The following is a 13,487-nucleotide window of genomic DNA, read 5'->3' on the forward strand; positions in this document are numbered from 1 at the left end:
ATTTCCCACCCAATACTACAGAAGAACAGTGTTGCATGCATCAGGTCGCAAATTCACTGCACAAAGTTGCAACGTACGTATTATTTACACGTGGAACGAGGCGGGCGTACGGATGGAAACTGAAGTGGAACGACACGTTTAAACTAGTTGTTTTTTTTTCAAGCTTCTAAAATTCTCACACTATTTTTCCGCGGTTCGTAGGCGAAAACGTTCATTCCGACTCCGATCGGAAAAACTGACAATTCATGAGCGGCTACAACCAAGAAGATTCTCCGCTGGGGAATAGAGGTAATGTTCCGGAGAAGTCGTTCTTGGAGTCCCTGAGCGACGACGGGCTACTGGATTACATCACTGGACTTTCACAGGAACGAAGTGAACAGTATTCAAGAGAGGATTATTTCCATGACAAACAGAGAAGACAAGATAGACAGGATCAGGAGTTTAGAGAACGATACGGCGATGGTTGCGACATATTCTCTGGGGTATCGATATACGTGAATGGGTTTACAAAACCTGGCAGGATGCAATTGCATGAAATGGTCATTGCCAACGGCGGTAAATTCGCACATTTTTTGTCTTCCAAAGGTCAGGTATCTCATATTATAGCCTCGAATTTACCTCTCAAGAAAAGGGTTGAATTGGCCAATTATAAAATTTGTAGACCAGAATGGATCGTAGATTCTTTACAAAGGGGTAAACTTTTGCCATGGCAGGACTATGCGCTTTTATCAGATCAAGATGAAATTCAACCAAAGTTACAGCCGACAACGATTGTAAGTTGTAAACATCCTGAATTTTTAAAACAGTTCTTTTCTAAATCAAGACTACACCATCTGTCCAATTGGAAATCTGATCTTCGGGCAGAATTTTGTGAAAAATTCTTGGAGAAACCATTACATATTCCTAGTAAAAACGATGATATTACAGTGTTCCATATCGATTTTGATTGTTTCTTTGCCAGCGTTTCCGCAATGGCCAATGGGTTTGATATCCATGCGGACCCTATCGTAGTTTGTCATGGTACTAAAAATTCAGATATTGCCAGTTGTAACTACGAAGCGAGGCGATACGGTATAAGGAATGGTATGTGGGTAGGTACCGCAGAAAGAATGATGCCCGGCGGCAAAAGACTCGTGCGTCTCGGATATGATTTTGATCAATTTGAACTGATGTCAAAACGGTTTTATCAAATACTGCACGATTCTCAATTCCAACTAGTGTTACCAATTTCTATTGACGAAGCAGTTTGCATCGCGGGTAATTTGTCACACATGGAATGTGATTCGATATGTCAAAGGATACGCGAACACGTTAGCAGCGTTACAAATGGATGTACAGTTAGCATTGGGTGTGCTAATAGTTTAGTCCTGGCAAGATTAGCTCTTAAATGGAGCAAGCCAAATGGGTATCGAATTGTTAACTGTGATGAATTGGATGCTACGTTCTGGTCCAATTTGAAAATTGATGATTTACCTGGTGTGGGGCGTTCTTTGGCCTACAAGATTAGTGAATATAGCAATCCACCGATTGGGAATCTTTGTGAATTGAGACAGATGACACTGGATTCTTTGCAGCGTTGTGTCGGTGAAAAAATGGGCAACAAGATATATCTAGCGGTACGCGGCAAAGATGACGAGGAAAGTGGTAAGATCATTTATGATCCCAAGCAGTTTTTCCAAAGAAAATCACTTTCTATTGATATTAATTGGGGGATCAGGTTTGATACGATTTATGAAATTGACCAATTTATCGATAGATGTACTCAATACCTGATTGATAAATTAAAGGAATTGAACAAGAAAACGTCACAGCTTACATTGAAAATAATGAAAAGAAGCAAAGATGAATCAATTGAACCGCCGAAATATCTAGGAATGGGTAAGTGTGATCCGTTTGCCAGAAGTACCCGTCTTGGTGTGCCGACGGATGAATTTGGTATCATAACTACAGAAATCAAAAGTACTTTCAGGTCATTATGCTGTCCCCCAAAGGAACTAAGAGGCATCGCTATTCAATTCAACAAACTAGAGAATTCAGTTTCGAACCAGTCGAAACTACCGTTTGTTGACGCTAAAATCTACCAGAATTTACCGAATGACGTTAAGGGCGAAATTGATCAAGAACTGAACAGAAGAAAGATCAAAGTCAAGGCAACGGCGGCCAAACGGATAAATTCGTATCAAGAACAATTTATTCAAGAATTGCCCACGCAGATTAGAAACGAGGTGGAGAATGAGATTATCATCACGAACAAAGCCAAGAGAACGAAATTCGATGAAATCAAAGAGCAAATTGCTAAAAGACAAAACGAAAAGATGAACGCGAAAGCTCATTTCTTGGGTGAAACAACGGTTCTGCTGCCAATAAAATTTCAAAATCAAACAAATTTCAAAAGGATTATTCAATTGATTCTAAACTGGGTTGACGGAACTATACGATCACGGGGCCCGCACGAAAAGGACCTAAAGCTTTTTGAAAAATATTTACAAAGGCTTTCAGATGCAAATCGTTTACCATTAGTTTTACGAATTTGTAAACTGATTTCCACTAAACTTGAACTCCGATCTGAGTTATTTTCTCATTGTAATGGTTTCCAAGAATGGGAAAGAGTACTGCTACAGATAATTCTGCCAAAACTAAACAAAAATAAACATACTTTTCAAACGGTTCGTAAACTCGACATCGATTTCGACACCTGAGAAAAAAAAAATAGATACTGTTTGTTCTTTTTTTTCTATTTTTACTGAGCTCTATATAGAATCCTATTCATATCGTCTGTTCGTCGTTCGTTAAAAATTCATAAAACGTCCGTCAGTTTACACGATGGAAACACGCAAGGTGTTAGAGTGACCAACACCTGGTTTCAAACCTTGGATGGTGACGATGGTGTCACCTTCCTTCAAGAAACCGAATTTCTTAGCTTCGGCAACACCGAAGTTTAGACGAGCTTCGGTGTCCAAAGTCCAGTCCTTTTCGACGGCCTTTTCGTAGACAAATGGGAAAACACCTCTGCTCAAGTGGGTGAATCTAGCAGCTCTTGGGCATCTGGTGACCATGATGATTGGGCAGTTTGGTCTGTACTTGGAGACCAATCTTGGGGTGTTACCACTGGTAGACAAGACAATGATAGCCTTGGCGTTTTGTTCGAAAGCAGCAGCGACGGAAGCAGCAGCAATGGTTTCAGTGGTGGAGGTTGGCTTTGGAGTAGAGTCTCTCAAGTCATCGTAGTTAGATTGGTAAGCAATGGCTTGTTCAGCGATTCTGGCGGTGTCAGCCATGGTGGTGACAGCGTTGAATGGGTAGTTACCCTTGGCGGTTTCACCAGACAACATGACACAGTCAGCACCGTCCAAGATAGCGTTACCGACATCAGAAACTTCAGCTCTGGTTGGTCTTGGGTTGTAGGTCATAGATTCCAACATTTGGGTAGCACAGACAACTGGCTTACCGGCCAAGTTAGACTTAGCGATCAATTTCTTTTGGACAGCCAAGACTTCTGGGGCTGGGATTTCGATACCCAAGTCACCTCTGGCAACCATGACAGCATCGGTGGCTTCCAAGATTTCGTCAAAGTTGTTAACACCTTGTTGGTTTTCGATCTTGACGACAATCTTGATGTCCTTACCCTTTTCACCCAAAACGTTTCTGATGGTCTTAACATCGTTAGCGGTTCTGATGAAAGAAGCGAACACCATGTGGACACCGTTGTCGACACCGAATCTCAAATCGTTTTGGTCCTTTTCGGATAGAGCTGGCAAGTCAACATCGGTACCTGGCAAGTTAACACCCTTGTGAGAGCAGATCTTACCAGCGTTTTGGGACTTGACCTTCAAGGTCTTGTCGTCAACGACTTCCAAGACTTCGAAAGACAAAACACCGTCATCGACGTAGATTAGCTTACCCTTGCTGATGACCTTGGTGATGTTCTTGTAGTCCAAGTACATTAGGTTGTCGTCACTGACCAACTTGTATTGGTCGTCAGTGGTGAAGGTCATTTCGTGGTTAGCTGGGATTGGGTAGTCGACATCGTTCTTGGTGGTACCAGTTCTGATTTCTGGACCCTTGGTGTCTAGAGCGATAGCCAATGGTCTACCTGGGTAGATTTCTTCACTCTTTCTAGCGTTGTCAATGACGGACTTGTGGTATTCGTAAGAACCGTGAGAGAAGTTCATACGGACGATGTTCAAACCAGCTTTTCTTAGACCGGCGATGGTTTCGGCGTTGTTGGTCTTTGGACCGATGGTACCGATGATACCGGTTCTTCTAACGTGTTCGCCAGGGTTTGGGTTCAATTGAGATAACCAAGTCAATCTAGAAGCAGTAGCCATTTTTGAATTTGTTGTTGGTGAACTTGTAGTAGTTATTATTCGTTTACGAGGTAAGAAATAAATACTATTCTTATTACTCCTAAACTTATTAAAACTAGAAGATTTCAATTGGAAACTTCTTGGTACTCTTTGCAAGACAGTAATCTGTTTCTTAATCAGCTTAAGCCCACCTTTATATATCCCGTAAACCATACCATCATCAGGTTATTCCTTTTTTTTTTTTTTTAACCTCTTAAACACGTTAAGGAACGAGAGGTAAAAAAAAAATTCGTTGTTGGAGTGGTGCAGCTACTACTGGTGGTGGTATTGCTGATGATGGGCTAATACTATGGTCACTATAGTTATTATTACTGTGATGAGCTTTAATTGTAGTAGGGTGTTGCGTGCTGTGTGCGTGGTACTGTGAGGGGTAAAAAGAAATGGCGTGGGCCGCGTGTATTCAACAATAGCGAGAGGAAGCTGAGGGCCGCGTATTAGAGGAAGCTGGTGTCGGGGTGTCGGGGTGGTGTGAGACGGAGCGGGTCGTGTGACGCGAGTATATATCGGAGCATCGGGTGTACGGGAGGAGTGTTGCCGATGGCGATGATGCATTTGTTTGCTGGCGGCTATTGGCATAGCCGCCCTCGCCGAGGGCGGCTACATGCGAGCTGCATGTTTGCCGTTACCCGGAATAGGGGCGGCGCGTCCCGGGCGAAAGGGTGGCATGTGAGTTTCATGTGATGGGTATTTGTATAGATGGGACGGTGGTAAGAGAGGATACGGCGCGCGTAGTGACCACTCCCGATGGTACATATATGTAGAATACAGAGAAGAACCTGCTGTCAATGAGCTGGGAACCTATTGAGACTTCATTAGACACTATTGAAAGTGGACTCTCCAACTTGAATGAAGACTCGTTGCCATCCGTGTTAAGGGCTTTGGACCGATTCCAGCAAGATCCACTCGTATTGATTCACAGGGGTGTCCTCACTAGATATGTTTCACTGATATGTGACAATTTCTTTGAGCTGTCGTCGCACACCAAGCTGCTGCGATGTAAGGTGTTTTACACTATCTCTAAAGTAGTATCATGGAAAAGAAGCGTCCGATATCTGCCCATAGACGTTTATATCTTGAAAAAATTAGTGCCGCTGTTAGAAAACCAGAGAGAAGACAATTGGTATATTCAGTTCTTTATCCTATGCTGGATCTACGTCCTGTGTCTGTCGCCATTCCAGTTAGAAATCGATGAAAAATTGTATCACTTGGTCTCTCACTGTAAGGCTCCCTCGACAGTACCGCTAGTAGTTAACATTCGTTCGCAACTTTTGTCCAAGAATAAGGCGCTTTTCCACAAATACAGAGATGAGTTGGACCTGTCGACGTTTAATGCAATTTTAAAATTAGTCATACATCAAGAGGATTCCGTAGTGGATATGCAGACACTTAACAGGTTTACAGAGCACTGTCTACATGGACCGGTAGATATTGTTAAGTTGAAGATGTTGCCCAAATTATTCTTGAGGTACGCGTTGGAGATGGATGCAAACCGCACGCAAGATATCATTACGTGGGTCGTGAGCCAGTTCGGTCATGATTTCACCGATACGCGGTTTGCAATAGCCCATTGTTATGCGAAGATTGTGAAAATTGTCGTTGGCGAATTGGAAGAAGAGGAGATGTTCGGACTACTGGTTGAGAATTGTCTGAATCCTACTGCGAAGATGCTCAGGTTCGAACCCTGGGATGTCTTGGATCAAAATCGTTTGCATACGTACCTGTTGGTGATTGCGGAGTTATCGACTACAATAGTGGAGCATGCTCCGGAGGACGCGGTTAGTAGAATCTGTCAGGATATCATACCGTATGCGTCTAGATTCCAACAGTTGAGAGCTAACACAATAAAGGGTTCGCAAATAAGAGACGCTTCCAATTTCATATGTTGGTCACTGGCGAGAGCTAAAAATGGTAAAGATCACGTTGGAAAGGAAGATCTGAACAATGTGTTTCTAAACGTACTCATGTGCTCGCTGTTCGATAGAGAACTGCTGATTCGTAAATCCGCTAATGCGGCCTTGCAAGAGATTTTGGGAAGGTACGTTACCTTTGCTGGTATTCTCGATAATAAGACTATCTTGCAAATCATTGAATTACCGATCAACAATCTACCAAAGCATATTACTAGCAACACTTTGAAGCTGTACGAAATGCTGAGCCACAACGATGAACGGTTTTCCACGTTTATGATTCACTGGCTGTTTGATTCATGTATAATGGCGAATCACGATTTGAGTATGGTTCAATGGACTACGTGGACCTTATGCCAATGGGCAAAAGATCTGCCGAATGGTCTCCGGGACACGGGTATTCTAGGCCGAATTGAAAATCTAAAAGTGTCGACCCCTCTTGAAGCCTCCCGATTGCTGTATTTGCTTGTTCAGATGAAGTCACGTGGTTTGTCGTTGGCGGCAACGCGCATGCATGCTCTTTCGAAGCTAGTTTTGGATTCAACAGTGGATAGGCGGTTCAGGAGGAATGATTATGAGCTGTTCCAGTTCTTGGCCATCTTTGAATACGCCGCGTTGATGCTGCAGGATGATGGATGTGGGTTTGCATTAGACGTGGAATTTATTGATCTCGTTTTCCGAATGTTGAGAGGGTTTGAGCCTTCGATTCGGTTCCATCAGGATATGGTACGTTTACTGAGAGTCGTGCTGCCTATTGTTTCGACTGCAAGCGCCAAATTTGTCTCTACGGAAGCAGAGACTAGGTTTTGGGACCATTTCGAACATTTGATTCGTTCAAACAACTCTTGTTGTTGTTATTCCTTTTCCACCATAGAATCCCACAGGTTCGTCAAGACTTTTCGAAACAACCTACCTTTGATGGATTGTCAGGGCAAATCTCAAACTCTCGATTCCTTCCAGACGGTTCATTCGTTGCGCAACGCGGTACAGGTGGATAAGCACATTTTGGTCCTTGTGACAAAATTACTTGATGATTACACTATTACGGAGCAAGGTGATGTTGGACGATTAGTAAGAACTAGTGCTGCCCAGTTAGTTTCAAAAAACCAAGACTTGTTCGAGGAAGAGCAACTGAGGTCGCAGGTGATTTCAAGTCTCATCAGATTATCTGGGGAACCCAATGAAGAGATACGAAGTATTGCCATAAACGTTCTGCAAAAAACTGCCGGGTTGTGTGTCGAAGATAAGATTGATCTTTTACGATTAATGGAATTTCAAAGTTCGCAGTTTAATGATTATTTAAAGGAATTTTGGAAAGGTTTCTTAATGTCTGCAGGAGCTATTCACTCTACAGAAATTCAAATCAGAACGGCAATTGATGCTTTCCTGCACTATTATAATCTTTTGCCCAATGATTCGGAGAGATTGGCAGTCTGCAACGATCTAGTTAGAATTATACCGTCCGCCAACTTGATTACTGAGAGTAAATCACAACAAACATTGGATCCTGAGACCCGTATTGTTAATCAGGACATCTTAAAGATAACAGTCAGTTATATTAATTTTTGGCATAGAGTCTTGGAGTCAGGTCTCCGAATCGATCCAAATTTTAATTTTCAGGGATTCTATGCAAAATTATACAACTTACATCTCCTCAATGGAGCCAGTCTATTGAGGTCAACTATAGTTGGCTTTTTCGCACAACTGGTGGTAAGCCTTGTACATTCGAGGGACCTGTCAGATAGAAAATTGATAAATTCTATCATAGAGCGGCTATTGACTATTATGAAAAGAGAAGCTTCACGCAGAAGAAAAGCTACTCAAACATCATTAGAACAAGATTGTCTCAAGGCCCTAGCCACGATTTTCCTAGAATTGAAGTCATTCACAAAATTGGATGATCTTGTCAAATGCAGCAATAGTAAGGAAGGGCTTCTCGAATCATCGATCTCTATGTTCACGATGTAACAGGAGAGCTATGTGTGATGGTGTAACTTAAGCAGTTTGATAATCTTTCTGAGTACTCTAGGTCAATGGAAAGGGAATAAACGGATTGATTGCGTATCAAGTCTTCTAATTGATCACCAACCGCGTCCATGGACAATAATGTCTTGGTCGTGATTCGCGGAGAATAATTCTCTCCAAATAGTCTTCGGATATCATCATCTTTCACTTGAGAGCCATTTAATCTTCTTTCGGTGAAAAGATCTTTAGCATTCTTCTCAATTTCGTTAATCCGTTTATTAAGTTTGGGGTTATTGATCTGGTTCAAGAGAAGAGAAATGCGATGCGGTAGGCGCCAATCAACAGATTCTGCACCTGTGTAAAGAGTATGACCTTGATTTTTCAAATAGTGATAGAGAAAGTAGTAAATCGTATGACGATCTGCTTTATAAGCACAGGCTTTCATCAAATGGTAATAGTCATTATCGTTGAATTGGAAACCGATGTCTGGATAATGCTTTTGTAGAAAATCATGCAAAGTGTAGGCTGTGATTTTGGATGAGTTACTGTTGGAAATGGATTTGACCAGAGCATGGAAACCGGAGCTTTTTGTAGATCCTATTAATTTATGCGAATAGATTAAATATTGGCAAAATTCCCTTTTGTATACGAGAAATTCTAGCATTGATAGCATAAACCCGATGTTCTTGCGGGTTGCCAAATCGACCAAAATTGAATTAAAATAAAATGTCCTGAGTGAATCGTTAGCCCCCTCTGGTAATGGATTTGAATCAATGAAAGCTTTCCAATCTTGTATAGTGGGACCAACGGAAGAAAGTATGCTTTGGGAATAATCAAATGGTAATTCCTCTTCAAACAAATCGATTTGACTTTGATGCAAAAAATTAATGTATTCAGACCATGACATATTTTTTCTCGCAATTTTGGTCCTCAAGTCTTGCTTATTACCGGCTAGAGTCAAGAGAACTTGATCCATTCCCATCCTCTCACATAATTCCTTCAAAACCACATACGAATGTTCATCCATCTTAAAATTCCACTTCCTCTTTAGTTTTTTCAAAAAAGTACAACAGATTTGTTCCTCGCCATTTAACAAGCAGGATTGCAGGATATTTAATAAGGGAGTAGAAAAGGCCTTTATTTGTTGTCCTGTAATTGATTTCTCCGCAAGAGAAGTGAGAATAAATTCTTCCAAAAATTCTAGCAATTTTATAAATTGGCCCGTCTGATGGTAAAATACTAGTTCTGCTAAGGGTTTGAGCCCATTTTGTCTAGGAGGCATCTCTTTGAAGGCGTCCAGTAAGGCTGCGATAGATTCGGACTTTATTACCACTAACAAGCAATTTTTGTAAAACTTAGTTTCGTGAGATATTTGAGAGTTTGAACTTGAACGTATCAACTGGTTGTATCCACTCATTAACGTTATGCTAAAATTTGCCAATGCACGGAAATCTTTAAAATCGGAACAATTCAAAGACATTCTATAGATCATGTTAGAGACTTCATGGTAAAATTCAATTGGAACTTCCTCTCTGTTTCTAATGTGGCTTCCATTTTGTGATATCCACGTAATATCAGACACCCTTATTTTATTCAACAGTGTAAAATACGCTGATGTGTTGTCGGTAGACCGCAACTTTTGTAAAGTTTTCAATACTACTGGTGAGTAAATTGTAACCTCATTTTGCATATAAGCATGCTGTTTCCTTGTCAGCGCCTTTTTCAACCATTTATCTGTGATTGAATCCCTTGCATTATTTCTGTGTAAATGGTTCAATCTAGGGTTATTCCTTTCTGAAGTGCTGCGATCTGCAATCAAGATATCACGGGCAATCTTGCCCACATCCATAGAGAATCCTCTCTTGACAACAACATTGACTGGAAAAGGTCTCATATTAGCATTATGGGTTGATAAATAACGGTAGCTCTCTAACTTCTTTTTTGTTTAAAGTGGTAGATTTGTCAATAGTATTTAGCCAGTTAGAAAAAGAACACAATCACTGTCAACGTGTTGAAGTAACGTGAATGATAAAGTTAAATATTCGTCCTTTGCCTCTTTTTGTTAGGAATAGTTTGATCCAGCATAATGCATTTAGGTAATTTACGTTTCCATTCGGACTTTTTCTCTAATTCATTAGGTTCCGACTCTTCGGGTTCCACACCATTTAAAATCTTCTTGGAGTATATCTTCTTTAATTGCTCATGGTGCTTAGAGATCCAAGGATGTTTAAGACTTCTATTACTATCCAGTCTTTTGTTAACGTCCACTTCTAAAAGCTTACGAACGAAATCCTTGGCGGTATCGGCTACCACGTCCCATTGTTTGGCGTTAAAATTTAATTTCCCGACTTTGGCATTTTGAATAATACTTCTTTCAGTACCATCTCCATAGAATGGTGAAATACCAGTTAACATGATATGTGTAATAACTCCTAGTGACCACAGGTCACACTTGCTATCGTAACCTTTTTGTTCCAGTGTAGCCGCGCGGGAGAAGGATTGGTATGCCTTTCTACTAGCTCTGAATCCAACCTCAGGAGCACAATATTCGGGAGTACCAACCACTGTATGCATTCTTGTCTTCGCAGTAGATAAATCTTTGGCGATACCAAAGTCCGCTAGGACTATTCTAGTGCATGGCTCTGGTGAACATAGCAAAATGTTGTCCAATTTAAGATCACGATGGACAATACCTCGATCGTGCAGATACTTGAGTGCATTTAATATTTGGTACACTATTATAAGAGATTCTGTCTCCGATACTGAAGTCAAACAGTCACTTTTAGCCAAGTATGAAAATAGATCTCCGCCAGGTATTAAATCTTGAAAGATGTACAGATTGTCCCTTAGATCACAATAAGTGTGGTGAACTTTAATGATATTTGGCTGCAAGTTTTTGTTAGTAAATAAAAATTATTCAAAAATCGGAGATAAGAAAGGTATTACCTTCTGCAACGTACATGGTTCAACTTTAATAAAATTTTAGCCTCTTTGTCCAACTTATTTGGTTTTAATTTAATGATTTTCACTGCGTAGTTTTCTGGAGACCATTTGTCTCTGTTATTCGTATTTTCATCTCTTGAATCCTTGTATGCAATTAGAACGTGTCCAAATGTACCATTACCAATTACTTTTGGTGTGACTCGCCATTGTTCTACTTTATCTTCAAACCCCAGTTGTTGTAGTAATTTATTGTTGATTCTTTGTGATTCATTGATAAATTTGAACTTTCCACCACCACGACACAGTTCAACAATATCACCATCTTGTAATAGATACGTTGTATTTTTCTTCAACATGAGACCATTCAAGTAAGTTCCATTCAGAGAGCAATCCTTAATGTAACACATTGGTGTTGATTCTTCATCGAACAGAACCGCCCAAAATATGCAGTGTATCGATGAAATAGCAGGGTCCTCTACAACTAAATCGCATTCTTTTCCATTACGTCCTAATTTCAGAATGGAGTGTTTACGTATTGCTAAAAGTTTGGAGTAGCCGCCGACCCCTGAATCACCATTACTATCTAAATCTACCACATCTATGGTTTCCAAATAACCTAAAGCTGTTCCTGGCATAATAATAATCCTTTGAAATGGTCCTTAAACTTATTAGGTATCGATTTCTGTTTTCCTTTTCTGTTGAGGAGTTGTTGGTAAAAGAATGAATTGTAAAACTAAACGTTAACACTTATATAGGCGTAGGAGGTTAAAAACCAAAAGCGCTGCAAGAGAAGTAGACTAGGAGCACCAGGTTCCAATTCATCGATTGTTAACCGTACTAGACTTAGGGACACCATAGTTTTTACTCTGAGATTTTGGCAAAGAATAAAGACGGTAGTGGTGTGTTCGGCGGTTCAATCAGTAAATGCTAAGAATATATAGTTCTTTAAACTGGTAGATTACAGGGCTTTGAAAGGATTACTCAAACAAATACCGGTTACAGATGATAAGTATTTATGCTTATCTTTTACTCTTCTGCGGTGCATATATCCATCCATCAACTCCGTCCTCTGAATTATTGATTGCATTTTTTTGTACAATTCGAACATCAGAGCCTGAGAGAAGGGAAGAGTATCAATTGACTTAATATAGCAAGATGAAAGCTTCCAAGGGTCTCAGCGGCTAATTAAACTGGGATTTCGTACTACTATTGCATTAGACATCATCACGTGACCATCTCTTCTCCGGACACAGGGATCAGCTCGCTGTACTCATCGATTAAAACGTCCCTCACTTATAAACGTTTTACAAAGGGGTGGATAGTGAATTACCCAAAGCTTAACTATTGATAATTATGTCCGAGCCAGAGACTCCATTGCATGCTCCCCCAAATGAACAGTTAGATTTGAGCAATATAAAAGAACTGGATGAAAATGATATGACCGATTTAGACCTTGTCTCTGAAATTGAAAACCCTGAAAGCCGTAATAGTAATAGTAAACCTGAGTCTAAGAGAGAATTTACAGAAGATGAGGATATGTATGATGACGTGGATGATTTTAAACCAAGAATCAATATTGGCTCACCCTTCAATTCTAGTACCGATATGGGACAGCTGGGGTCATCGCAAAATTCTGGAAGACCAAGAGGTAGACTATCGCTATCACAGCAATCTAAATTTATCGCTTATTTGGATGAGCAGCTGATGAATATCCAGAGAAAATTCGTACAATCTCGTGGTCTTAACGCGGAGAATGGATATTCAGGGTTAGCGCCCTTATTACAAGATTTAAAATCTGTGATCGATTTTATTTGGTATTCCATAGATGGCACGACTCCCAACACCGAGAAACTACTTACACAAGATGTATCTGAAATTTCTGTTGATCAGTTCGAAAGCTCCAAATCTACTTATTTTGGCCAAACTGCATATCTCATGAGAGTTGCCGACGACATTATGGATTATACGGAAAAATTCGATTTGGACCAGTTGGATTTCCATGAAAAAGGTAGTGTGGTAACTAAGCTCTTTAAGCTTTTGTTCATCTTGGATCATATCTTTGCCCGACTGCTAGATGGAACCATTCCTGGTAGAACTAAGATGAATCTTACAGATGCTGTGAGGATGAGAGCTATAGCAGAAAGGACAAGAACAAGACTACCCCGATACTTGGGTCAAAAACAGGTGCATGGATACCACTATGAAGTGAGTAAAATATACGAAGAAAGCTTAGAGAGATGCAGCGGCTAAAAAAGACAAAAACAAGAAAAAAAAAAAGAGCCAAAATAGGACAAAATAATGAATA

At 40.4% G+C, this 13,487-nt stretch overlaps 6 protein-coding genes across 6 annotated transcripts; 3 read left to right on the forward strand and 3 right to left on the reverse strand.

Annotated features, from left to right (window-relative positions):
- Window positions 1-245: 245 nt before the first annotated feature.
- Window positions 246-2,699, forward strand: REV1 (deoxycytidyl transferase; the record flags this gene model as incomplete). The annotated part of the gene is made up of 1 exon (XM_002496590.1): window positions 246-2,699. One exon carries the CDS (start codon window positions 246-248, stop codon window positions 2,697-2,699), a length of 2,454 nt encoding a protein of 817 aa, XP_002496635.1.
- A 117-nt stretch (window positions 2,700-2,816) lies between these two features.
- PYK2 (pyruvate kinase PYK2) lies at window positions 2,817-4,520 on the reverse strand (the record flags this gene model as incomplete). The annotated part of the gene is made up of 1 exon (XM_002496591.1): window positions 2,817-4,520. One exon carries the CDS (start codon window positions 4,518-4,520, stop codon window positions 2,817-2,819), a length of 1,704 nt encoding a protein of 567 aa, XP_002496636.1.
- A 632-nt stretch (window positions 4,521-5,152) lies between these two features.
- Window positions 5,153-8,242, forward strand: CIN1 (Cin1p; the record flags this gene model as incomplete). The annotated part of the gene is made up of 1 exon (XM_002496592.1): window positions 5,153-8,242. The coding sequence occupies one exon, from the start codon at window positions 5,153-5,155 to the stop codon at window positions 8,240-8,242; it is 3,090 nt and encodes a 1,029-aa protein (XP_002496637.1).
- On the reverse strand, window positions 8,232-10,133 carry MNE1 (Mne1p; the record flags this gene model as incomplete). Its single annotated transcript, XM_002496593.1, has 1 exon — window positions 8,232-10,133. The coding sequence occupies one exon, from the start codon at window positions 10,131-10,133 to the stop codon at window positions 8,232-8,234; it is 1,902 nt and encodes a 633-aa protein (XP_002496638.1).
- Window positions 10,134-10,273: 140 nt separating this feature from the next.
- MEK1 (serine/threonine protein kinase MEK1) lies at window positions 10,274-11,817 on the reverse strand (the record flags this gene model as incomplete). The annotated part of the gene is made up of 2 exons (XM_002496594.1): window positions 10,274-11,125; window positions 11,200-11,817. 2 exons carry the CDS (start codon window positions 11,815-11,817, stop codon window positions 10,274-10,276), a joined length of 1,470 nt encoding a protein of 489 aa, XP_002496639.1.
- Window positions 11,818-12,535: 718 nt separating this feature from the next.
- On the forward strand, window positions 12,536-13,432 carry TFB6 (TFIIH complex subunit TFB6; the record flags this gene model as incomplete). The annotated part of the gene is made up of 1 exon (XM_002496595.1): window positions 12,536-13,432. One exon carries the CDS (start codon window positions 12,536-12,538, stop codon window positions 13,430-13,432), a length of 897 nt encoding a protein of 298 aa, XP_002496640.1.
- Window positions 13,433-13,487: the final 55 nt, after the last annotated feature.

The sequence above is a fragment of the Zygosaccharomyces rouxii genome (assembly GCF_000026365.1).
Source record: "Zygosaccharomyces rouxii strain CBS732 chromosome D complete sequence".
Classification (NCBI taxonomy): domain Eukaryota; kingdom Fungi; phylum Ascomycota; class Saccharomycetes; order Saccharomycetales; family Saccharomycetaceae; genus Zygosaccharomyces; species Zygosaccharomyces rouxii.